The sequence below is a fragment of the Hyperoodon ampullatus genome (assembly GCF_949752795.1).
Source record: "Hyperoodon ampullatus genome assembly, chromosome: 12".
NCBI classification, from domain to species: Eukaryota; Metazoa; Chordata; class Mammalia; order Artiodactyla; family Ziphiidae; genus Hyperoodon; species Hyperoodon ampullatus.
The window spans coordinates 58,024,398-58,051,594 of NC_136925.1; the positions used below are offsets into that span (position 1 = coordinate 58,024,398).

Below are 27,197 nucleotides of genomic sequence, written 5' to 3' on the forward strand. Positions count from 1 at the left end.
TGTCTCCTACAGCAGCTCCTCACTGAATCACTTCACTCACTCGTAGGCCAAAAGATATGCTGGATGCAACGGCTTGGTGCTATAATGCCAGCCAAAAAGTTGGCAGAGTTGAGTCTAGAAATCAGGTCTTCTGGCTCTCAGTCTTATGCAGTCCCCTGGCTCTAGCTCATGGACTACCAACCCACAGATATTCAAGGAACTAAGCCAAACACACACTGCCAACTAGATTCTAGGAGAAGAACAGCCAGAGTCCTGAATTTTATTTTCACAATTCTACATTGTACTTAGACTCTTCCTTAGTAATTAGAGCATTTCCAAATACTTCTTGGGAACTAGAGGAAAGACGTCAGCAGAAAAGCCAATCTGCCCCTTTCTCTTAAGAACTGACCATGAACCACCTTTATGCAAAAGGCGACAGTGGGATTTTGCAGTCTTTACACATTCCTGCCCTAAGACATCAGTCGCTGTTATTTCTTCTTGCTATCTGAAGCATGCCTTTGCTTTATATCCCATCTTACACTAGAATCTTTATAGAGTGCAAACTGTGTTCATCTCTATTCTGATAACGTAGGACCAGTTAAACAACTAAAACCATACAACAGTTAATCAACTTGCCAAGTACACTTCAAAAAGAAATCTTACATTCTATATTAAATGCCAACAAGCTTTACCATCTACTTTGCCCCTGTCTGCCTCTCCCTAACCTCACTTACACCATTGAACACTAGTATAAAATCAATGGGCTGAAATTTTCAACAAGAAAAGAAAACAAAGAGAGACAAAACAAGATAATTTAGGTGGATTTAATATATATTATTCAAGGATTGGAAGGCTAGCTTTGGGGGACTTTCTTTGGGAGGAAAGCAATTTATAGCAAACTGAGCGGAAGAAAGACAGCCTGGAATCTGAGACGCTGAGCAAAGTTCCCCGTGCCTGTGCTGTTATTTGTGGCATTCATTATTGAGGCCAAAACATGACATTTCTGGAGGCCTCTCAACTTGGAGGAATTTGTGCAACTGCTTACCCGGCGGATTGCAGTCAACACCACACACCACTGGCGTTTTATAAAACACCATCACTGTCTCCGTGTAGGCCCCTCCACACTGCAGTTATTGTGCACTGAGAAGACAGTGCTGGGAAGCGTACAATGCAATCCATACAGCACAGCCCTTGAGCCATGTATTTTGCACTAGCTCTAAACTACACTATGCAAGTATAAAAGGCCAACGAAAGAAAGGTATGCACAGAGCAAACACAACAACTGAGACACTGTCATGGGAGGTGGAGGAAATCAAAGATAACCAAACAGAAGGGGAAAGGAGTATCTTAAAAAGTCGCAGGTCATCATTTATCGGATCATTCTTTTCCTACCAATCTGAATGACACACCTCTGTCCCAAAGTTCATTCAAATCCTGGCAAAAAGGAAGAAAGAAACCACATCCAATGACTGTGTATATGTGTATTCAAAATGTAACTCCAGAAGTAAATGAGACATTTATACTAAAGGAAGATTTTAAAGTTCCCTGATCATTATTAAGTTTGAAAAAGTTTTTCTGACTGCTCAAAAAAAAAAAAGTGTATTATATAAAAAATATATAAACATACACACGTAGATATAGTATAAATAAATATGTGTATATACACACACATACACATGTATACATACACACACATACCTATTGTTTTTTCTTTGAGTAGTTGAAAAAATTTTTCCAAACTTAATTTTCATTAACGATCAGGAAAAATTTGTATATATGTATATCGATAGACAGACATGCATTATCAAAATTACATAAGCATGTAGGTTTCTTAAAAGACACTACAAAGAATGATAAGAAGAAATCTTTCTTCCTTCAAGACCAGCCTCTAAAAGAAGAGGGAAGAAAAAGAAAAATCCTCTCATAGTTCATTACAGACTCTCTATTTCTTTCCATTCCACAGGATTCAAGGAATTATGCTTCAACACTGAGGAAATTCTGCAGTGCTGTTGACATGAATGACATAAAATACTATTCAATATAGTTTTAGGTGCTAGAAATAAAAATGAAAAAGCTGCTACAAAACAAAACACACACTAGACCAGAACGCACTGCACAATACCCTCCGGTAACTGTGTCCTGCAATATTAAAGGAAACCCTAGTGTAGCTAGATGCATACACGCTCACCTTTAATAAAATCACATGCATACCTTAATGAACTTCTGAAGAACAGAGGAGCTTGCCTTTCTTCTATATTATAAAACCCTATTTCATGAGCTCAATGATTCCCATTCTATCCAAGTCTAAATGCAGTACTGAGATGGCATGCTTTTCTACCCCAGTCTGCTGGTGTTTGAAATGTTTCATAATTCTTAACTGAGTACACAATTCATCTCATAAGCAACCAGGTAAGTTTAGATTGCAAACAAGATAGAAAAATGTTTCATCTTTATGGTACATGGAAAATGGCAAACAAATGCTAATTTTATTTTTAATAAATAAAACATCAAACTTTTACTCTTTCATCCATAGCCACAACCTTCATTTCTAAGGTGGTTATAGTTTTTATTTTCCACAAACCAGAGGTTTTCAGCTGTTTTCAGGACACAAGAATCAACTAGCTAACCAAAGGGTGTCTTCCTGGAGGACGTCTATCTCCAGCTGCAGGACAGGCCTGCCGACGGCTATTCCAGAAGCCAAGTCTACTCCTCTCACCAATATGCTCGCTCCAGGGTAATCTGAAAGCCAAGCTCTAGAATGGAGCTTCAGAAAAATCTCACATAACCTCCAGAGCGATGGATCGTGAAGCTTGTTAAGCAAACTATTTACTGATGAAACGTAAATATCCACACACACATTTTACACAAGGAATTATACTTATTTTTTTGCTTTAACTAAACGATAAAGAATAATAAACACCTCTGTCAGTTCTAATATGTGTCGGTTGCTCAGCTGTTCATAAAATGTGGTCCCTTAAATGCCTTCCTTTGGTAATAAAAGTTTAATGTAACGGTATTGTAGCATATGAGGAAAAATCATCTAAATCTTCATTTCCTCTAAGCGAACAGCTGCCAAAGAGCCTGCAATTTCTCAGATGCAAAATCCAACTATATTTCTATTCCAAGAGCTTAAAGTAGATAAATTGATCTTTGATGTTGTTTTCTTAATCCAGCTGGCTCTGGCCAATGTTTCTCTTCTGACTCTCCAACAAGAGGATTAAGTCCTTGGACAGTAGAGATGGGTTTATTCAAAATTTTCAATATAAAGTGTACTGTTTTTAAATCTTGTTTTTCCTCCTGCTTATAAAAGTACTAACGTTTGATTTTTTGAGTCGAAGCAAGTTCTTTTAATTACAAAGTGAATGTGATTATTTAAGTGGCATATGTTTATATTATGGACCTTCCAAGTCACTAAGTTATGGATAAAATATAATAGCAAGATACTGAGAATTCATCCAAGGCAAAGGACGTTAGCATTTTCATCAAATGTTCAAGAAAAATAGTAAGATCCTGAGAAAAAATATAGTCAGGAGTTTAAAATATCATGATGATAATAATTGCACCTAATATTGATCAAGCCCTTACTATATGTTGGGCATTGCTCAAAGCAAATCAGAACCAGACAAATTCAGCCAGACACTTAACAAGACTTCCTACAGTCTTACTGTAGGAGCTCTACTCCACTCACTTCCCGACCACTAGGGGAAAATTCCCCACCAGCCATGTTCATATTTCAAGGAGGAGCTAATTGATCAATTCACCATATACCTGGGGAGCAGGTGCTCTGCCAGGGAGTGCCTTGGTAGGCAGCATGTTATGGCCTCTCAAAGCAGTTTTGGTTTTTTTGGGGTTTTGGGGTTTTTTTTTTGCGGTACGCGGGCCTCTCACTGCTGTGGCCTCTCCCGTTGCGGAGCACAGGCTCCGGACACGCAGGCTCAGCGGCCATGGCTCACGGGCCCAGCCGCTCCGTGGCATGTGGGATCCTCCCGGACCGGGGCACGAACCCGTGTCCCCTGCATTGGCAGGCGGACTCTCAACCACTGCGCCACCAGGGAAGCCCTCAAAGCAGTTTTTAAGTCTGGCTGCACAGATGCTCAAGTCCAGCATCAGACCCACTGAATCAGAATCTTCAAAGACAACACCTGGGTATCTGTATTTTTTTTAAATTTTTGTATTAGACTTTATTTTGTAGAGCAGTTTTAGCTTCAAAGGAAAATTGAGCAAAGGATCCAGATTTCCCATATACCCTCTACCCACCGACATGCACGGCCTCCCGAATTATCAGCGTCCCCCAAAGAGTGGTACATTTGTTACAACTGATGAACCTATACTGACACATCATAATCACCCCAAGTCCATAGTTTACATTAGGGCTCACTTTTGGTCTTGTATATTCTATGGGTTTGGACAAATGTATGATGACGTGGCTCCACCATTACAATATCCTACAGAATAGTTTCACTGCCCTAAAAAAAAAAAAAAAAAAAAGCCTCTGTGCTCTTGTATTTTTAAAAAGCTTAACCAAGGATTCTGACCATGAGGCAAGGCCAATACCAAAGTCAGCAAACAGTTCCCCTCTCCATGGTTAAGACTATCTGCCCTCACACTCAAGTTCATCAGCTTTCTGTTTTCACTCTGGCCAGGCACCATCCAAAGGAGCATACTCATCTTTTATCCTTTTCAAAGACCCAGACACAAAAGCCAGGACCCAACGCACTAACTGGTATATCAATTGCTCAACTTTTCACTTAAAATCCTTTGTAAAAAAAGACTGTTTCATATAGCCTGATAATATAAAATTTATCTGACAATCTTTAATGACAACTGTATTTGAGACTACCTTCGAGAAAGAAATCACAAGGTAGAAAAACACAAGACACCTGTTTGAATATAGATCTTATCACAAATCAGGCCCAGTGAAACTATTCTTACCTCTACTGGCCAGGAGTGTTTCAAGTATTTTTTAACAACTGACCAAAGTGGAAGTCAAGTTGTAATGCAGAAAAATCTTAATCACTTAAATATTTACTTTATTACTTTATTATTGTAAAACAGAGGCAAACAGGATCTGATACAAAGAAAGAGGTCTTGAAAAGTTTCTTAAGAAATAACAGTAATTTCCTTATACCTCACCACATGAATTTCTGATTCTTGAACTCAATGACAAGCAACTTCTGGGTAATCTGAGGGAAAAAAGTACATTTCATTTTGAGATATCTCAATTCTTAAACACTGATCTGAGGCAGCAGTCTTTCTATTCAGCTTGACATTTTTTTCCCAGGTAAAAGTTTTTCATTCCCGGTAGATGACTAACAAACTAAAGTAAAACAGAAGACAAAGTGGCAAGGTCTTTGTTAACCATGGGCAAGTAGAGAGCAACAGATGAGTCTTCAAGACTTTGCTTGACTTAAAACACACACAAATCAACTACTTCAACTACATAAGAAGAAAAAGTGGGCTTTCCTGGTGGCGCAGTGGTTGAGAGTCCGCCTAGCGATGCAGGGGACACAGGTTCGTGCCCTGGTCCGGGAAGATCCCACATGCCGTGGAGCGGCTGGGCCCGTGAGCCATGGCCACTGAGCCTGCGCATCCGGAGCCTGTGCTCCGCAATGGGAGAGGCCTCAACAGTGAGAGGCCCGTGTACCGCAAAAAAAAAAAAAAAGAAAGAAGAAAAAGTGTGAGGCATCAGAAACATGGAGGTTCCGAAGCAAGAAAGTTAGGGAGCATTTGGGTATGCCTCCTCAAAAGGCCACCTTACCAGCAGTAATGTGCACCTGATCCAAAGGCCAAAAACCCAGCCCTCTACTGCCATCACAAACTGCTTTCATTTTTTCATTTCCCTTGGCTTCCTGAGTGAAACTCTACCACTTATGATTCTTTAGCGTGAACAGGTTTCTGTTAAAATGCAAATACCTCCTAGAAGGCAAATACAAGTAATCATCCACACAGGAGTCATTCACTCAGATTGCGCCTCTCATTATTTAGATGAGAGATAGGCTACGTTTGAGAAATTAGAGGAATTTTAATTCTGGACAAAGTAAGCAGGAAGCATCAGACATTTTTTGTATTATGATACTACAAAAGAGTAACAGAATATCATGGAACTAGGAACAAGAAAGTCTAGGGAAAAAAGCAACAAGAAATAGGAAAAGAATATGGAAGAAAAAAAAAGGGATTTTAAATTTTGGCCTGAATTAGAAAAGTGGGGTAGAAATTCTGTCTTTATCTACCTGCTCCAAGATTTAGCACCCAGAACTCAGTTCAAAAACTTTACAGACTTTTACAAATCGACTTGAAAGTCTAATCATTTGTGCCTTATTTCCATGGGAAAACATACTCTTCAAATAACTTACTGACGTATACATATATATAACCTGTTCATAAGCTGGAAATGTCCTTTATAATGCTTCTCTGCACATGTGTATTCACATATCCAGATGGTCACCTCAAAGCCCTCCTATATTACTTCTACCATAAAATGCAGCGTGACATGTGACAGACAGCTACTCGAAATTCAGAATCTTTTCCAACAGAAATAATATTTTTACATGGTAAATGCGTTTCAGGCCAATCATTCCCCTTCCCAACTTCAACTCCCATCCCCACACCTATTAGGTCAGTAACATGCCCAAATATAAAGACTAAGGTCCATCATAAGTTTTCCAGCAGAATTTGGAGTTAGTTTAACATTTACTGGGAAACCTAAGTAAAAATCAACACGTGATAGATGAAATAATCTGACTGCATGAGACCCAAGAAAGAAAGGTCTAAAATGTTAGGGGAAGAAAGGGTAGGTGGCTGTGTGTATGTATATGTATCCAACAGATGTACAGATCCAACAAGGCTTCCTGAAGGGGGAAGCATGGGGAGAGCTAGAAGTGGGAAGTTAGCAGTATCATTAGGAAGAAGAGTGAGCTGGCCTGAAAGCACAATTATTCTTGACCTGATGGCAGATGTATTCACCCTCCACGGTGGCTTTTGATCAAGCTACAGGAGGCTAAAGACAACTGTTTCTATGTTGATATGATACCCCTTGCTCTGAATTTCATGCTCACAAAGATATCCTGAGATTTAGCACCATTTGACAACTTTCTTATTATGAAGGAACGAATTAAATGACCAATAAATCGAAATGTTTCATTCTTCCTGGCAGTTATCTCTCACTGTAAATTCATTTCCTGGAATTCTTATGTCTACATTTATGGAACTGGTCAGCAAGGGCAGTTTTCCTCTGCCTGACTCAGGCACTGTGAGTAGAGTTAACGTACGTCCCAATGCTGAGCACCAGACCCTGCACAGTGAAATTCTCCCAAGTCCGATCTTGTTGAAGAACCCCCCCACACCACTAACATTATCACCAATGCTTGGTCCAGAAAGGTTTGATGAACAAAGCCACAAACTTTACACAATACATAGCTTAGGACCCAAACCAAGTGGATGAGAACTAAACTATACCTATTAATTGCAAAAAGCAAAATAACAGACGTTAAGTAGGAGAGCATTTCCATCCATTCTTCTCCTATGACCTACCTCTGCTCTGCCCAATTAAACACACATGCAAAACAAAATGGACTATCTAGACACCTGCAGGAAATAGTGAATCAAGAAAATGAAAACTAACAAAAAGCATCTGTAAGAAAACAACGAACAACGTCAAAACAGATGCTACTAAAGCTACCACAACCAAATTAAAAGTCTTTTTATAATGAGATATCCAGAAAGCTTCCTGGCTATATTAAGGGAGAGGGCCCACTTCACTTTATCCTAGTGATAGAACAGGCTCGTTGTCCAGATTTTCCTAAGTAGAAAGTGGACTTCTAATTAAAGATGGTAGATTGAAAATACACATTTAGCTCTGCTTCCTATGGAAGCTATTCTAAAATGAAGTGGTTAAGTGCACACAAGAGCACAACACGCACATATTCTTTTCCCCCCCGACAATGGAAAGGAGAAAGAGAATGGAATCAGTGCCAACAAAATTTTGGAAAGCAGACTGGAAAAGGGTAAACAATAGAGTCCATGCATTTTGTTCTATTTTATGTTTACTCTGCAACCTCTCCTATGGGTGGGAGCCCACCTCTTCTTAACATATAGCAGAAGTGAAGAGATTAATCCATTTGAACCCCAATGGTATTCTGGCTTTGCAAGAGGAGAGGATTCCTAGTTAAAGCCAAGCCACGCAAAGCCTGGGCTGAAACTGACAGCACTGGCCAGCATGGTCTGCTCCTAACAAAGTTTACATTTTATTATGTTATCCTTGGCGTATAAGGAAGTAGGCATTCAAGCCTTTTCTTATAACCCCAAATTTCTGCTTGAATTTTACTATTTAACCATTTTCAAACGAAAAATGTACTAGGCTAAGTATTGCCGAGTTTTCCTAAGTACATCATTCTTCGAAGTCTAAGAGTTCCTTTCTCCTCAATGAAGATTTGCTTACCAACTCCAGCCCATAATAACTTGGCACTTCTGCACTTTTATCTAAACCATAAACAGTACTTTATCAACTATATGCATATTCTTGTTTCACAGGTAAAGTTTACCTCTGCGAGTAAAATCTATACTCAATTTAAGAGGACAAATTATACCTCACACTTTTCTCTTTATCTTCTCAGACAGGAAACAAATCATTATTGGGGGACAAAAATTACTTCTAAACTCACAATATATATTTAAATGAATACTATTTTGAGGCCAAATTCATAAAATACTGTGGAAATATGACTTCTTTAACTTTCTGTTTTTCTTAAAAATTATATACCATCACTAAAGGTCAGTAACCAGTCACTAAAGTAATTTTTAAGAAGTGAAATTCCACATTCTTTTTGTCCAACTTTTTCTCTTATTCACTTTGAACAGCAAAACTTGGAATAAATCTGTGAAAACTATAACCTCTTAAAAAACAGCGGTGACTAAAACTGTTAGATTATATAAAGAGGCTGTTATCAAACTTCTAGCCAGATGAGCACACCAAATTTTTCTAAGTATCTTTTTAAGAAACTGCCAAATACCATTTCCATTAAAACTTACGTAAAGAACCATAAGCAGCAAACCTCTGTAGGTTAGCAGATTCTCTGTAAACTATTTGCCTGCAGTGAATTTTGACATTTGATTCAGACAAGATTTCTGTGCTATAGCAGAAAAGCTTATTAGAGTATTCCTATTTGATTCACTTTAAATTGCTGCTGAAATATAGAAAGAGATCAGTGAATATAACAAACAGATCATAATAAGACTCAGATTGTTTCCCATGTTAATAACTAGATGATGCACAAAATTAGACAACTCAAAACAGGTTAAAATGGCATATTCTGCAAATATAGCACAGTTATGAAATGTAATTCAGTTAGTAGTTTTGAGGCTGTCTCTCTAGAATTAAAAATAATAATAATAATAATATTCCTAATCATAAGAGTTGATGTGAAACTCTGTTGCAGAATATAACAAATATAAAAATAGGAATCTGACAGATCGTTTTTCAGCACTTTAATCATGTAGCCACCTTGCATGAAGAAACTGTTTTTCTGACTAATCCAGTGCTTTTTATAGACTGTATTTTATTATGTTATATTGCATTTGATCCCTTTAAGATTCCAATGTTAGCATATTATATTAAAGTGCTGTAAATAGGGATGATAAATTCTGTACATGTTTCCACGAGGTCACAGAGTCTTGATCCCACTGTGGGATCCCACTGTGGAAAGGATGGATGGAAAGAATGGCCCCAGCTCGAGCTTCCGTGAAATAAATTCAACACCACTCACAGGTAAAGGCAAGATTCTGAAATTTCTGTTCCCCCATTCAAGCCCCTGCACACAATCTCCATAGAAACCTTGGTAGGGGGGGGAACAGAGAGACAGGATCAAGGAGGAGAATATTTGGCAAAATTTCCTAATAGTTGAGAAATAAAAACTGTCAGAAACATCTTTCATTTGCTCAGGAGAAGACTGGAAAAGAGACTGGAAATAAAACAGTAATGAAAACAGAGGGATTCCCAGCGCAAGGGGTTTAACAAAAGATACTTTGTTTCTTGTCGAATGACAGAAAAATAAAATTACGTATCATTTGATGAACTCTGAAAAGGAGTTAAATTTTTTTAAATACCTACTTATGTTAGAGAGCAAGAAAACATATCTGAACAGATTCTAAAGTGCAAATTTTATTCTGAAAATGACTTTCCCCACTATTTCAAATGTTATTCAACCTTCAAATAATTTTCATTCCAAAACAGGAAAAAAAATTCAAAGATCTGGTGCCTGTTCTACTATCACCCTCGGGTGAGAGTAAAACTTAAGTGGCAAATTACTGAGGAGTCAGCTTGCCTGGCAGCCCGTGTGAGAAAGGGGCAGGCAGAGATAGATGCTGCCTTCAAAACTACCCCAGGATGGTTACTCATAGTGAGAAGTTACTTTCAAGTGTCAATTTAATGCTTTCAAAAACCACCGATGCAAGGGCAAAAATGGCAAGCCGCAGATTTTGAAACCAAAAGTGGGGAAGACAAAGGAGAACGAATGTGGTTGAATTCTTTTTTTTTTTTTGCGCTACGCGGGCCTCTCACTGTTGTGGCCTCTCCCGTTGAGGAGCACAGGCTCCGGACGCGCAGGCTCAGCGGCCCTGGCTCACGGGCCCAGCCGCTCCGCGGCATGCGGGATCTTCCCGGACCGGGACACGAACCCACGTCCCCTGCATCAGCAGGCGGACTCTCAAACCACTGCGCCACCAGGGAAGCCCGTGGTTGAATTCTTGACTGCTGAAAAACTAAAACCGTGGTTGAATTCTTGACTGCTGAAAAATTAAAACCATATCATTCTTTAGTTTGCTCAAGAGAAAAGAGGAGCATTAGAGAAAAAGAGGCAGGGAGTAAGGTGTTAATTATACTCTCCTCTCCAAGCCCAGCCTACACCCAGCCAGCCAGCCATCTGACCTGTGGCAGCTCAGATTTGTGTGAAAGAACTCTTAGGCTTCTAGGAGTCTACATTCTCTCTACGCTGTGAGATCCTGAAGGGCCAAGACCACTCCTTATCCATGTCTGCATCGCTCTCACGCCTCGTCGGTTCACAGCCTTTATAGAAATTTAATAAATCATTTTCATTTATTTAAACCCATGAAGTGTTTCTACAAGAAGTTAGCCTACTGTTTCTAAGCACTTAAAAAGCAGGGCAGCTGTGGATAGAAGTAGTAATATGAGAGGGTGGAGGATTACACACACACACACGCATGCACGCACGCACACAAATCTTTCTTTTCTAACTGGAAAGGATGGAGAGAAGAACCAGGAACACAAACAAGCAAACACAATCACTTAGGTTAGATAAGGATAAAAGTTTTAGACACATACGAGAAAAGCAGAGAGAAACCAACAATTCACTTTTTCTGAGGAGTGCTAAAGGCAAAGTCCTGCGTTGATGCCCTATGGGGAGAGAGAAGAAAGTTCTTTTTCTCAAGGAACTAACAATCCAGGTGAAGAAACAACGTAAGCATGAGAAAAATCAAACAATAATACAAGAGTTTAGCTCTCACAAGGCAGCACATGATCGTCCAACTACTGGTGAAAACAAGTTCAAAGGAAGAAAAAACATCCAGACAGCTGGATTTAAGTTAGACATTAGAAGGTTGGGGGGAATCGTGTGGATGGGGAAATTGAAATGGCAGAGATGATCTGATCAGAAACTTGAGGAAAGAAAGGCCAGACAATTCAGTGCCTTATTAGAAGACCTATTTGGCTGGCAAGGGAAAACATAGAAAATCCTATAGTAATAGATCAAAAGACCTCCTGAGGTTACAGGCAACAGCGTCCTCAATGCCCAGCTAATGAGACGCTCTGCTCCTGTGAACCCCTCATGTTCTTCAAGCTGGACCAAAGTATTCAACTACTCACATGGCGTGGCAGCCTTTTCCCATTTACTAAATAAAAATTATGTTATTGGATAGAATTATCACCTTAAATTCCTTTTTGAGCTAAAGGGATAAATGGACAGTTAACCAGAGACATTCCATCTGGACCTATGTCACTGGAATTTTAAATGGCATATAATATATGGCAATTAAATTGTTCACAGTTCTATTTAAATCATATTTAAATCTAACGCTATTTTGCAAGAGTTTAGAGGGCCACAACTTCCAGATCCTCTACAAGATGTAGACAGTTAAAACTATTTAACTCGTAAATCGAGTAAGGGTTGATTATACAGAAGTCTAAAAGAACAGCCTTGGAGGGTGACAGTAGACATAAACAATCAAGTAAGCAAATAAAACACTCAAAAGCAATGATAACAAATTGGATTTCTGAGGCCAGTACTCTATACAAAAAAGGCAAGAAGACCTTGACACATTCTACTGCCTGATAAATAGTTTTATCAACAGAACACTGACGAAGAGCGCCTACATTCTGACAGCCTTATTCATAGCACTGAGAAAAAATGGCACTGACATTCCTGTGTGGACAGGAACAATGCCCTCAATTCTCAGACAAAATCAACACGTGGGAAAAACTTTCAGATGCCAGAGGAAAATGTGAGCAACTCTAACTCAGAATGCACATTCACTCATGCTTCCAAAGTCTTACAGGAACTTTCACATTTATTTTCAGACTTTAAAAATATATATACAGACTTATCAGCTGTAGTAAAGCCAGCTCAATCCTAGAAATAGAGGAAGCAAATATTTTCATTCTTACTTTGCAATCTGAGAATAGAAGAAAAAAGAGGAAGTGACTTCCCCAAGACATCCAAAGAGTCAAAAGAAAAGTAAACACAGATCTCCTGACTTTATATCCATGGCATCAACTAAATCTTACTGTATTTTTCCTTAGAGGAAGGAGCCCTGCTGTTTTAACACATGGAGTATGTAAATGACTTCAGTGGCAATATCACAAGAGTCCTCCTATAGCAGAGTCCCTGGAACAAGCATGCAAAATCCAGGAGACTCCCAAAAATTCTTTATCATTAAATTCTGGTACCAAAGGGGCTTGTCACATACCATTGCATATCTCAACGAGATAAAAGTAGACATATCGGAGAGTAGAAATTATAAATTTTCATTAAAAACAATAATCTTGGGCTTCCCTGGTGGCGCAGTGGTTGAGAGTCCACCTGCCGATGCAGGGGACACAGGTTCGTGTCCCGGTCTGGGAAGATCCCACATGCCATGGAGCAGCTGGGCCTGTGAGCCAGGGCCGCTGAGCCTGCACGTCCGGAGCCTGTGCTCCGCAACGGGAGAGGCCACAACAGTGAGAGGCCCGCGTACCCCCCACAAAAAAAAAAAAAAAAAAAGAAAACAATAATCTTCAAAGTAAAGATTTTTTTTTTCAAAAAATATTTGAGATCTATCGAGATGACAGACTAGTATACAAATGTAAATTGTAATTTTTACTAACTTTAATGAAAAAATACTTCACACAAAGATTTGGAACAAATGCACAAAGAGACTCAGCCTTGTGTCAAAATTAATGCATGGCTTAGCAATAAGTCTATTGTCACATAAGCCAGAAATAACATTAATTAAAGTCAAGCCATTTCCATATTGTTTTTGTACTTAACTAAAATCATTCTCCAAAAATGCACCGTTATCCAATATTTATGCTCATAAATACTGTGTGTGTGAAGCATTTTTTATGCACTTAGTATTAACATATACTCTCTTTCTTCAAAAGAATGCAGACTTCAAAGATAACAGTTTTGGAAAACGATGTTGCCATGGCTCCCTGGGCAGTTTTCTCCACTTAATTCCTGAGGTTCGAGAATAGGTTCAGATGGCCCACAGGAGAAAGAATGTAGAAACAGAGAGCCAGGAAAGGGCAGGGGGCTGGGAGGAGGATAAAAAAGGATATATGGAGATCGATCTATCTATTTTAAGGGAATAATCTGTGAAGCAGAGATGATATTAAGACACCAAATAAACAAAAATATCCCCAAGAATTATGTTTCTTGATTTAAAAAAAATTATTCAGTTAATACAGTAACACTGGCATTAAATGGTATAAAAAGGGTATTTTTGTTGACCAAAGGTACTGACAGATAACAAAAACAGGAATCTGCCTAACTGTCCCAATGCGCTAATCACATCGATAAAACCATGTCTATAAAGACCACTGGTGTGTAGCATAACCAAGGCAGTGGATTAAAAAAGTCCCCCTTAAATTACTGCAGCCATGTTCTAATATCAAATAGCATTCTTGACCTTGCTAGGTCTTTTATACTAATAACTTTACAATCTCTGGTCCATTTCTTCCAGCTCCTTTTTGCTCTGTCCATCAGTTTTAATCATCTTACCCTGGCACTTCTTGCCTTGTAGAACTTCATCCTACTCTACAAGGTCCCTATAAGTCAGGCTGTTCCAACTCCTCAAGACCTCCTGTACAGGCCATGCTTCCCTCTACTGTTGTGGGTGCCCTAAGTGAAGGCATTTAGGCCCTCTTCAGTGGGCATGCTACTATCTAAAAATCTAATTGAAAATTAGATACATGTACATACAGAAAAACAGCAAGCAATAACTATAGGCCTCTAAAAAGCCATGAAAGACATAATTATCACCTTTAATGACAGTAAACAGCTGGAAACAAATCTAATCTCGCCAACCAAATAAAGTAAAAGTATTTATTTCCCACACTGTATTCACTTCCTTAAGTACTTGCAACTTCATTTACAGTCACAGTTTCCCACAACATACTTCCCCTCAAGTAGTCCGCAGACACCCGTTTCCGGTACAGAGCTACAGAACGACAGATAAGCAGCGTCAGCACATCACCCCAACTGCCTAAGGTCAGTGCTGGAACTGGGAAACGAGAGCGTGCTCAGACCACGTGATGGCTGTTCTTTGGGCTCTGCTCCTGAAGAGGAACTAACAGCAGTCTGATCAGTATCAGACCCATTCTAATGATACTAAGAACTCAAAGAACCTAGATGGGAAGGAGAACTGGATAAAACAGAAATTAATCAAAAGAGGAAATATCACTTATAACGCCTGCATTGTAACACCTATGGTGACACTGATGAACTACAGCCTCTGGTCAAATACACAGTCACTGCCTAGGTTTCCAGGTGCATAAAATCTGCTGTGTGGTCACATCACTTAAGTCTACTCCAATTTTGTTCTGCTTTGTACTGGACAGGAAAAAAAAAGTTTACACACCACTTATATGCTACAAGCTTATTTCAAATGTATCTATGATCCTCAGAAGTTCGTTCTTATAATGGTATATTAACTTATCACTTATTAGTTGAAAAGACAACCTGTAAATTAATACAGTCATTGAAATAAAGACTCCTCTGCTTCTCCAACCAATTTAAGTTGAACCACAATGGGATGAGAAAATATGAAGAACTGAATGGCAATTAAAAGTACAGTATTTCAAAACTTATGCACTCAACAAGAGGTACCTGAAAGGAAAATTAGAGCCATGAAAGCATAAAGCATACTTTTTTTTCAAATATTCAACTCAAGAAATTGGGGGGAAAAAAACAGAATAAACCCAAGGAAAAAATAAAGAACAAAATGTTACAAAACAGAAAAGAAACAAATAAAACCAAGCTGCTTCTTTGAAAGATTAAAATGCTTAGTTAACTCTATAGCAAGAATGATGAAGAAAGCACAAATAACACAAGAAATTAAAAATGAATCAAAATCAAAGATACAAGATGAGAACACTACGAACAACTTCATACCAACAGATTTGTCAAGTTAGATGAAATGGTCAGTTCCACTAAAAATATGAATTACTGAAACTTGTTCAAGGAAAACCAGAAACAGACTATTGGAAAATCAAACCAATGATTTAAAGAAAAAAAAAAACCTCCCAACAATATTCTTCCCAAGACAGTTTTTTGTTTGTTCGTTTTGTTTGTTTTTTTTAATTTGGCCATGCTGCGGGGCATGCGGGATCTTAGTTCCCCGACCAGGGATCAAACCCATGCCCCTTACAGTGGAAGCGTGGAGTCTTAACCACTGGACTGCCAGGGAAGTCCCCCCAAGACGGTTTTAAAGGCAAGTTCTACCAGATCTCCAAAGAACAGTTAAATCCACAATTTAGGCAAATTTTTCCAGAGAATTCTAAAGAGAAGCAACTTTATGAGATTAGTACATAACCCAGATAACAAAATCTGATGAAGATAATTTGATAAAAGAAAATTAAAGACAATATATGCAAAAACCCTAAATTAAAAATACAAAATCAATGCCAAATCATCGTGAACAAGTAGTATTTATATTAGGAATTCAAAGACGGCTTCATGCTAGAAAACAATGTAACTTACAACATTAATAGATTACAAAAACATATGATCCTCTCATTTGATTCAGAAAATACATTAGATAAGATTCACTACCTATTCATGTCTTTCACCACCTATTCATGAAACTTTCTAGTTTAGTCTTAGAAACTAGGAAAAGAATATCCTTAAATTACATATATATGTGTTAGCATACAGTATTTAAAGCCTTACATTCCCTCATTTTACAATGGGGATACCCATAATAATACCTACCTCATACAGAGTCTTATAAATATTACACGAGGTAACTCATTCAAAGTTCTTCACATAGTTCTTCAGTAAACATTAGCTATTAGTATACGTCATGAAAATAAAGTAATTTAGCTATGAAAAGCAACAGGCTCTTTTGATTGTCATAAAATAAGGCATTAAATGCTTTTTAAAAATTACATTGGCTTTGGTCAGCATCAGTGCTAATCAATTACATGCTTTGCAAATCAAGAGTGTTTTTTAGTTAAATGAAACTAAATTAAATAAGCTAGATTTTAAATCATTATCTGTCTCGGGATGAAAACACTTGGGATTAAACTGCTGAAATTTCATTACTCTGAAATTTCAACCTAGTGCAATGTTTCTCCTCAAGTGAAACACTTGTGGCCATGGGTAATATTCAAACTATTTAATGCCCATCCACAACAGACACCAGCCAATACACATGACCAGTGCAGCCTGGCAGAACATCAGCCCTGCTTACCCTTAAGGGTCAGGAACTATCGTTTCTAATGGAAATGATGACCCTCTTCTATGTTTTCTTGTTTTGCTTTTTTTCTAATGCAGAATTGTGACAAACTATCTTAAAGGAACACAAAAATTTATTCACTGTGCCAGGCCACAAATGAGGGCAGACGATATTTTTACTGTCATTCCACACATCAAGATAGTTCTCCTATCAGCTCCCACTCTCACCTCCAGGTCGCAGCTGTACTCGGTGCCATCTAGGAGGGTCACTTTGCACTGAACAGTTTTGGTCTTCTTGGTGGCTTTCTGAGAGGCCTTCTCTGCTTTTAGCTCATTGGTCTGAACTTCCTTTGTCTCCCTGTTAGCTGCTTCATCCGATTTGTCCTCCTGTATTTCCTTTACCTTCTCCTCTTCTCTCTCTTTAGTTACTTCTTCAACAGGCTGTGGAGGAAAAAAATTAAGTTCATACTAAAGGTGACCAATTTGCAGAAGGCAACACACGAAAAAGGAAAATCTTAAGTAAGAACTGTGATTGTTATAAACACTGAGCGCCTAAAAGACTTCAAAAACTTTGCCAGAAGGGGTGTTTTCCTACATTTCTTTCCCCCAATCCGCCTCCAATTTTCTCATTTTGCCAATTTGGCAACGTCAGCATTAAATGAGTTAAAGAAACTACGTCCCAGCAACTACAATTTAAATACCATGTCAAATAATATTTCTAATTACAATTTCATACCATGGCAAAACCTAGGCTTCATCAGGCAACCAAAAGGCACACACATACAAATCTACTTCTTCCTATCCACTGAACCCCTAAATAAATCAAAGATACAAAAGTGCATATTATTTAAAGGAGAGGTAGAAGGATTGAGAGTACCTGTCTAACCCTAAACTGAATAGATATGACCTTTTTATGATCTGCATAAACAGGGGATTTTTGTTTTCTTTTGCTTTATTATTTTGAAAGTTTCAAAAGGAATAACAGGAGAGGGCTGTGGTAGACCCTCTAAGACCCATATTCCAGATACAGTAAGCCAAAGCAGTATCTTAATATAAGATCACTGAAAATGATTCAAAACAAATCCTTTTTGTTAACATGGTTATTCCATCAGAGCTTTCACTTCCAATCACTTCTCAAACACACCTGTGTCTCCAGACTGCTCACCAGAGGTTTCTCTTCCTTGACATCGACCTTAATCTCCTGTTGTTTTCCCTGGGCTGTTTCTTCAGCATCACCCTTGGCCTGCCTTTCTTCTTCAGGAAGAGATTCCTCCTTATCTAAAATCTGCTCTTCCCCAACAGCCTGGGTAGGCTCTTTTTTATCTCCTCCGTCTTTGGCCACTACTAAGTTATAGGACTTTTGTTTCTTAAGCCACGGGGGTATGAATCGAGAAATCCCCCTGCTCTCAGATGGATCTTTCTCTTTCTTCTGGCGGCGTGGACTACTTTGGCTTTCAGCTGGAGGAGGTGACTGGGAACCTTTTTCCTCCTCTGGATCAGATGACTGATTCTGCTGATTTTCTGCTACTTCTTTCGGTTTCTCCTTGGTTGCATCTGCTCCTAACTGGTCAGATTCTTTCTTCACTTCAGATGCGGAGCCCACTTCAGTAGTCATGGTCACAGCTTATTCTATAAACAAAACAAAATCACCAAAGGTTATTTTACAAACTCTCCCAGTTTTAGTTTGGACGCAAGGGGCAGGGTAAGGAAGGGTGGGAAGGGGAATGGCAGAAAGATGACAGGGAGAAAACACATTTAGAAAAAGAAGGTTCAGAAGCACAAGAGACAAAGGAGACTGCTACCCTCCAAGCTTATAATTCTCTATCAGAATCAAAGAACCAAAACTAGCACCACAATAGAATTAACTCTCTGATTCTGTACAGAGAAAACTTCAAAACATCAAAAGCTCTAGAAAGATTACTTTTGTTTGATTTCATCTAGCTATAAACAGTAATTCACCCCCAAAATTCAACTTTTTCAGGAAAATTCAATTTTTTAAGGAAAATTACTTTTCTCTATACTTGATATTCCTTATTCTACAATATGAAAATGTTACTGATAATGCTAGAAAATTCTGAGACACATTTACTACAATTTCACACAGTAAAACCAAAATTTTTAAACATGTTAGCTATTATAAAAATGAATTTTAAGCGTTGGGGGGTTAATTGCAAGATAACTAAATCTGGAACAAAAGTATCTTCTTTTTTGTTCCAATATTCAATCCCATAATTCACCATCACTATTCTAATGCAAAAATTAGTCTTCTAAGAAAGGTACTAAAACTATAATCAAAACTCCAAACCTCCATCCCACCCAACCTCATATACAGTTTTCCTAATATATGTGATTATAAGAAAAGTATCTAGGGGTCCCAACCTGAACCAAATGAAGACATCATAGGGGTGGGGGGGAAATGCATCTAATAATCAATCCTATAATAACTAATGAAAACAAAATTGAAATTAAATCTCAAAGTATCTGGCTGTCTAAATTTTACACAAGCAAAGAGGGAGTTTAGAAGAACAGTAGTACCACTGACATAAAAAAAAAAAACAACAGGCAGGCACTTGAAAAGATGCTCAACATCATTAATTGGAGAAATAAAATTAAAAACACAATGAGATATCACCTGACACCCGTGAGAATGGCTATCTTCAAAAAGAACACAAATAACGAATGCTGACGAGGATGTGGAGAAAAGGGAACCCTTGTACACTGCTGGTGGGAATGGAAATTGGTGCAGCCACTGTGGAAAACAGTATAGAGGTTTCTCAAAAATCTAAAAGTAGAACTGCCATACGATCCAGCAATTCCACTCCTGGGTGTATATCCCCAAAAAGCAAAACACCAATTTGAAAAGGTACATGCACCCCAATGTTCACTGCAGCATTATTTACAATTGCCAAGATGTGGAAGCAACCTAAGTGTCCATCAACAGAAGAATGGATACAGAAGACGCAGTGTATATCTACAATGGAATACTCCTCAGCCATAAAAAAGAATGAAATTTTGTCATTTGCAACAACATGGATGGATTTGGAGGGTATTAAGTGAAATAAGTCAGACAGAAAAAGATAAATACTGTATGATATCACTTATATGTGGAATCTAAAAAATAAAACAGATCAGTGAATATAACAAAAAAGTAAAAGACTCATAGATATAGCAAACAAACTAGTGGTTACAAGTGGGGACAAGGAAAGGAGGAGGGGCAGGATAGGGGTAAAGGATTAAGAAGTACAAACTACTATGCATAAAATAAATAAACTACAAGTATATACTGTACAACACAGGAAATATCGCCAGTATTTTATAATAATTATTAATGGAATATAACCTTTAAAAAATGTGAATCACTATGTTGTACACCTGTAACTTACATAATATTGTACATCAACTATACCTCAATTAAAAAATGAAAAAAAAAATTTAAATAAAAAACAACAGGGGGGCTTCCCTGGTGGCGCAGTGGTTGAGAGTCCGCCTGCCAATGCAGGGGACGCGGGTTCGTGCCCCAGTCCGGGAAGATCCCACATGCCGCGGAGCGGCTGGGCCCGTGAGCCATGGCCCCCGAGCCTGCGCGTCCGGAGCCTGTGCTCCGCAACGGGAGAGGCCACAACAGCGAGAGGCCCACGTACAGCAAAAAAAAAAAAAAAAAAACAATAGGCAGGGACAGCAGACACAGCACACTGTCTCCTCTCTTGCCAAGGATAAATATACTCAAAGGCCTGGCACCCTGACTAATGGGAAATTTCACAGCAATCTTCAAAAGTGGTACAAACTTGAAAAGTTCAAAAAATAAAATACACTTGATTTTTCTTTTTAAAGATGTATTGATATATAATTCACATTCCATAAAATTCACCCTTTTAAACTGTATAGTCAGTTATTCTAAGCATATTCAAAAGGTTGTGCAACCATCACCACTGTTTAATCCTAGAACACTTTCATCATCCCCAAAAGAAACACCGTACCATTAACAGTTACTCTCCAGCCTCTCCTTCCTGCAGCCCATGGAAATCACTAAACTACTTTCAGTCTGTATAGATTTGCCTATTTGACATTTCAAATAAATGGAATCATACAACTTGTGGCATTTTCACTTAGCATAACATTTTCAAGGTTCATCCATGTTGTAGCATGTATCAGTACTATACTTGTTTCTTAAAATATTATTCACCATCTTTTGCAAATCATATATCTGAGGAGTCCTGTATCCAGAATATAAAAAGAACTCTTACAACTCAACAATAAAGACCAAAAAAAGAAATTTTCTTAATGCACAAAAGGATTTGAGTAGAATTTCTCCAAAGAAAAAGTGACCAATAAGAACTTGAAATGATGCTGAACGTTAGCAGTCATTAGGGAAATGCAAATCAAAACCACTATGAGATACCACTTCACATCCACCAGTATGGCTATAATCAAAGGCAGGGAGGAACAAGTATTTGTGAGGTTATTGGAAATTTGGGGACTCTCAACATTGCTGGCAAGAATGTAAAATGGTACAGCCACTCTGAAAAGCAGTTTGGCAGTTCCTCAAAAAATTAAACATAAAGTTACTGTATGACCCAGCAATTCCACTCCTAGGTATCTACCCAAGAGAAATGAAAACATATGTTTACCCCAAAACTTGTAAATGAACGTTTCTAACAGCATTATTCATAACAGTCAAAAAACAGAAACAATCCAAATGGCCACCAACTAATGGATGGATAAACAAAATGTGATACATCCATACAACAGAAAATTAAGTAGTCTTGAAAAGGAAGACTACTGAACCTTGAAAACATTATGCTAAGGAAAAGCCAGATACAAAAGGCCATTTGTATAAAATTTCCAGAAAAGGCAAATCCACAGAGACAAGAAGTAGATTAGTGGTTGCAAAGGGCTGGAAGGAGGCGAGAATGGGAGCAACTGTTAATGGGTACAGGGTTTCTTTTGGTGGTGATGAAAATATTCTGGAATTTGACAGTGGTGATGGTTGAACAGCCTTGTGAATATACTCAAAACCACTGAACTGTAAACTTTAAAGGGGTGATATCTCAATTAAAAAATAATAACTTTTAAATTGTTACATACTTGTAGTAGGCGAGCATAAAAACATTCATTCAGTCAGTCAGCCTATATTTAATGGGCCCCTACAATATGCCAAGCCCTAGGCACATGAATAAAAGACTACCTTCAAGGAGCTAGCAGAGTCGGGGTATAGATAAATGAAGAGCATGCTGCTTAAAAAGCACAGCACAAACACTTAACCTGGATTAGGAGATGAGAGTCATTAGGCAAGCCTTTCTGCAAAAGCTGACATTGGAGTTGCTTTAAAATAATGAGTATTCATTATTCAGGCAAGAGAATCAAAATGGGAAGCACGTGCCAGGCATAGGCAAGTTGTGTAGAAACATGAGGATATTCCTCCTGTAGGAAACTACAAGTACTGAACAATAAAACACTGTACAAGCGAAGTGGGGGCTTGTGAGTGGGGATGTGCGGGAAGGAGGAAAGTGAATTGCTGATGAAGCAGGAGAAGTAGACAGAAGCCAGAACATGAAAGGTTTTACATGTCATGCTAAGAAAGGTCTGGAGGTTGATTTAAAGGCAATGAGAAGTCGTATAAGCACTTTAAGTAGAGGAGTAAAGTAATCAAATTCACATTTGGGATAGCCCAACCTTGCTGTAAAGTACAGGATGAGAGAAGAGAATGAAACAGAAAGGCATCCAGGAGTCTGGTGCTATAATCCAGGCATGATGAGATAATGGTCTGTACTCCGGAGGAAGCAGCGAGGTATAGGATAAGAAATGAATCAAATGGTAAAGACAAAGACTGCACATGACGTGGTGTCTAACTGAAAATAGCAAGTCAAAGAGAAGAAAGAGTCCAGGAAAAGTCCCAAGTTATGAGAGCCTGGGTGATGGTAGAACCATCATGGAAATAGGGAACTCGAGGAAAAGAAGGCCTGGTTGACACAATTAAACTTGATTTTTAGTTCACTGCGACTGAGAAGTCTGTGGCCACTTGACACACAGGTCTTAAAAGGAGACCAAATATGCACTAGAGATACAGATTTGGGAGTTGTCATCACATGAGTGATAGCTAAAAGCACAACTGACATTGACACCACCTAGAAAAAAAAGTAGAGTTCGAGCTTAGAGGGCCCTGAAGAGAACCCTTGTAACCACCAACATTTAAGGGCCAGGCAGAGGGAAAAGGCACAAGGGTGAGAAGAAATACACAGTGAGACAGGGAGATCAGGGGACAGTAATGTCCTTGAGGGCAATGCTACAAAAGAGGGAACAGTTAGGTAACTATAATATACACATGTCCAATCTTACATCTTATTCTTAGGCACTTAAAGTTCAAAATCATGTCTTCCAGTAAGACCCTCATGAGTACTTGAACTGGCTCCATATTGCACAGAAAATCTTTTTTCCTTCTTTAAGGTACCATTTTCGAGGTACCAATTAAGTGGAAAATATTATTTACATTGATCATGAAATGACCAAAGTTGACTTTCAGCATATACTCTCTAATTACATTTTGAGAGCTGAATCAATACCCTGGTAAAATGAAAACAAAAATGCCTCACCAAGCTAACCAAGATAATTGACAGCTCTCTAATTACTTTGGCTGTGAGAAACAATCTGGAGACTGATCAACTAAAGCTGATTTTGGGTCGAAACATTTCAGAAGCAACGAAATATAAAACTAAATGTTATGTTAAAAGCATTAATATCTGCATTTTCATCCTAAGCTCTATCACTCACTGCTTACTGGGTCAGACATCACACTTAGGATTTCTGCTCCTCACAACATCCTACAGGGTAGGTATTAGTCCCATTTTGCAGTAATAAATGGAAGAGTAGAAGTTAAGTGACTTGTCCAAGGCCACTGAATGGAGGACCACACAGCTGTGCACACCTGTATTTTTTAACGCAGTCACAACTCCATTGTGTATGAAAGACGGAAACAACCAGAGCCCTTGGCTTAGTCCTCAAAGACGATTCATGCCAGTCTGTCAAAACGATTACAGAACAACATGAATCTATTCTGTGATTTGCTATAATTAGCCCTGCCCCTCCCCCAAATAAGAAATATACCAATGAGTTCCCACCACCAAGAAAATCGTATTTGAAGGTTATTACCTGGCCATGTAATCACAACTGAGCTGATGGATCAAAACCAAAGACAAGGGCTTCCCTGGTGGCACAGTGGTTAAGAATCTGCCTGCCAATGCAGGGGACACGGGTTCGAGCCCTGGTCTGGGAAGATCCCACATGCTGCGGAGCAACTAAGCCCGTGAGCCACAACTACTGAGCTCGCGTGCCACAACTACTGAAGCCCACGTGCCACAACTACTGAAGCCCGCGTGCCTAGAGCCCGTGCTGTGCAACAAGAGAAGCCACCACAATGAGAAGCCCGCACACCGCAAGGAAGAGTAGCCCCCGCTCGCAACTAGAGAAAGCCCGCACACAGCAACAAAGACCCAACACAGCCAAAAATAAATAAATAAATAAAATTAAAAAAGAAAAAAAAAACAAAGACAAGGTGCTACTACAGACACAAAGAGCACAGGTAAACCACACCACACCACTGAGTCTCACAAGGCAGTCCTCAACCACAACTGTACTCGCAAGACTTTTAAGTTTTACGAACTTTAGAGCTGAGCAGTGTTGCAAAGGGAAATTACAAGATAAAATGCAATGGAAATGGCTAATTGGATTGTAAATATTCAACAATAAGGGGAGATATAATTTATGTAAATAAGTACATTCTTAAAGTAGTTTCAAGAGATCAACAGTGTTTCAATCAAACCTAAACACCACCTTCTTTGTTGACAAAATGGTTTCTTGAACAAATTACCACCATCAAGAAAACATGATTATAGCACATCAGTTTACCACAATTATCATGCCTGTATCGCTCAGAGTTTCCAATGTGGATAAGCCTTTAAATACCACTGCCCACTAAAATGGAAACTCCTGAAGCAGAACACAAGCCCTCTATTAAAATGAAAGCCCCCTGAGGGCTGGGATCTCAGGATCTTTCTCTTTTTTTCACTGCTATGTTCCCAGCACCTAGACTGGCACATAAGGGACACCAGAAAAATATTTACTCAATGAGTGTCGTGAGATCATCTGGCCTAATACCCTCATTTTATCTTATCAACAAGGAAACTGAGGCTCCGAAAGACTAGGAGATTTGCCTGAGATCACAAAGCCAGGTGGGTAAAGCCAAAAACAGAAAGAACTACAGTTTCCCAAACTCAAGCAATGCTCATTCCACTAAGCTTTAATTACAAATACCTAAAATCCATCGTTAGTATAGTTATATAACATACTAAGTAAAGACCTCTCTACTTACCAGCAACCAAAAAGAACACTGCTGTGAACAGCCAGCCCATTAGACAGTCATGTGGTTTTGACACAATTACCATGTTGGCATGCTCCATCCGGGTTGACAAAAGTGTTCATTATTGTAACAGCTCCATGAGAAAAAAGCATGCATCATTTAACACACGACCAAGCAGAAAACCATCATCAATAGACGATCAGCACTGTTTAGGTAAGGAGCTGTGTTATGCGAAACTATTCTTTTTTTCTGATGCTTAAAAAAGGAGGTAAGTTCCAAGATGTTGTCACTACCACTAGCTTAAACCACCTAGCTGGTAACATTATGCTGCTGAGAGCGCTAGCCCTTAATCAGAGTACAACAGCAAGCAAAGCCAGGCAAGCAGATACATGCACAACTCTAGACACTCATACAAAGAACTTCAAGCAAGAAGTTCATCCTAATTACTGGGTCCAGATGTTTCCTTAAAACCTTGAGAGAACCAGTGCTGCTCTAAGAGACCTCACTGTGAATAAAATCCCTGAACAGGGTAGGTGCTGCTGCCAGCTGAGTGGCTCCCATCCTCTGCTGAGATCACAAGCAACAGGAGGTCTTTGATTTCTATCAACAGAGCTCAATCCATTCGTCAGGGGACTGAAGGTTTACAAAAGGGGGAAATACGCATTTCTAAATTTGAAAATGCAGGTATGGAGAGAGGCTTTCCTTTGAGTTTTGAGGCAGGAACAAAATTGTGTAACAAATAACAATTAAACTTAAAAAATACTGGCAACGTGTACACAGTTCCAATTCGGTCATTTTCCACTCTGACAAATCCTGTTTTTATCTGTCGTGTGACCGGGCAGAGGATATGGTGAGCCACTTTCTGATACCTACGATCACTTGCTTATGTTCATCTCCCCAAACAGCCTGTATCCCAAGAAAAGGTCTTTCAATAGCCCCACGACCTTCCCTTAAAGCGCTGACTGTGAGAGAAACAAAACAGCAACCCCAAGAAAGGAATGATTCAGCAACCACCTAACTCTGCTAAGGAAGTAATAAGAGTGATGCTTCTCAAATAATAGCCAACATGTTTTTAAAAAGGGAAGGAGGGGGGCTTCCCTGGTGGCGCAGTGGTTGAGAGTCCGCCTGCCGATGCAGGGGACACGGCCCGCGAACCGCAAAAAAAATTAAAAAAAAAAAAAAAAGGGAAGGAGGGAAAAGGAGGAGGAGGAGGAGGAAAGGGAGGAAACAGGAGAAAGAAATATCTGGAGAGGGAGAAGGAATAACAAAAACAGGCAGACTGAGAGCTGACTGCAAGTAATTCCTCTCCCTTGTAGGTTTATTTTTCTTAAGTGTCAAAAGGTCTAGAAAATACTATATCCCATATCCAAATAAGTACAACTACATTCCAAAGGGACTATTTGTTAGTTTAAATTATCTATATGGTGAGGATAAACAAGAGTTATTTTTTAAATAATTCAATGCTGCCCACCCTAGTTACCTTAATAACACATTATATCGCTTGTTTGGTTTCTTTAAAGGGTAAAGGACCTATAAGAGAGACAGAACTATTTCTATAAAGATATAAGCAAACATCTGGTTTAAATTAAACCCACATATACAAAAGATACGAACTGTAGCCCTTTGCTAATTCAAGTCTAGGCAGGATCGGGTTACATTCAGAGCATGAATTTCCTCCAACCTTTCTACTTTTTAACAGAACTCAAATTTTGTTCAGCTTTTCTCACTTTTCCCCCTGCGTGCCAGTGGAGGCTGGCTCCAGATGAGGCCACAAGGTAATGGTCTGCTCGTCTAGGGCAATCATGGTAGTTCCCCTCCCCTTTGCCAAAAAGACATGTAAAAGGTCTGCCGGTGGGGGCTCCTGGGGAAAGATTCCTCCTTCTAAAAAGAGCCATGAGACGGCCCCTCTTCTTCTTCTGAAC

General features: G+C 38.9%; 1 protein-coding gene across 1 annotated transcript in view; it reads right to left on the minus strand.

The window, feature by feature from the left end:
- The window catches only part of EPB41L2 (erythrocyte membrane protein band 4.1 like 2), a gene marked incomplete at its 5' end in the record, with an annotated part of 111,765 nt that extends 93,228 nt beyond the window's left edge, over positions 1–18,537 (minus strand). The window contains 2 exons of the mRNA XM_079716628.1: positions 17,151–17,363; positions 18,067–18,537. Of these exons, the coding sequence (XP_079572754.1) occupies positions 17,151–17,363; positions 18,067–18,537 (684 nt within the window). The remainder of the gene's footprint in view (positions 1–17,150; positions 17,364–18,066) is intronic.
- Positions 18,538–27,197: the final 8,660 nt, after the last annotated feature.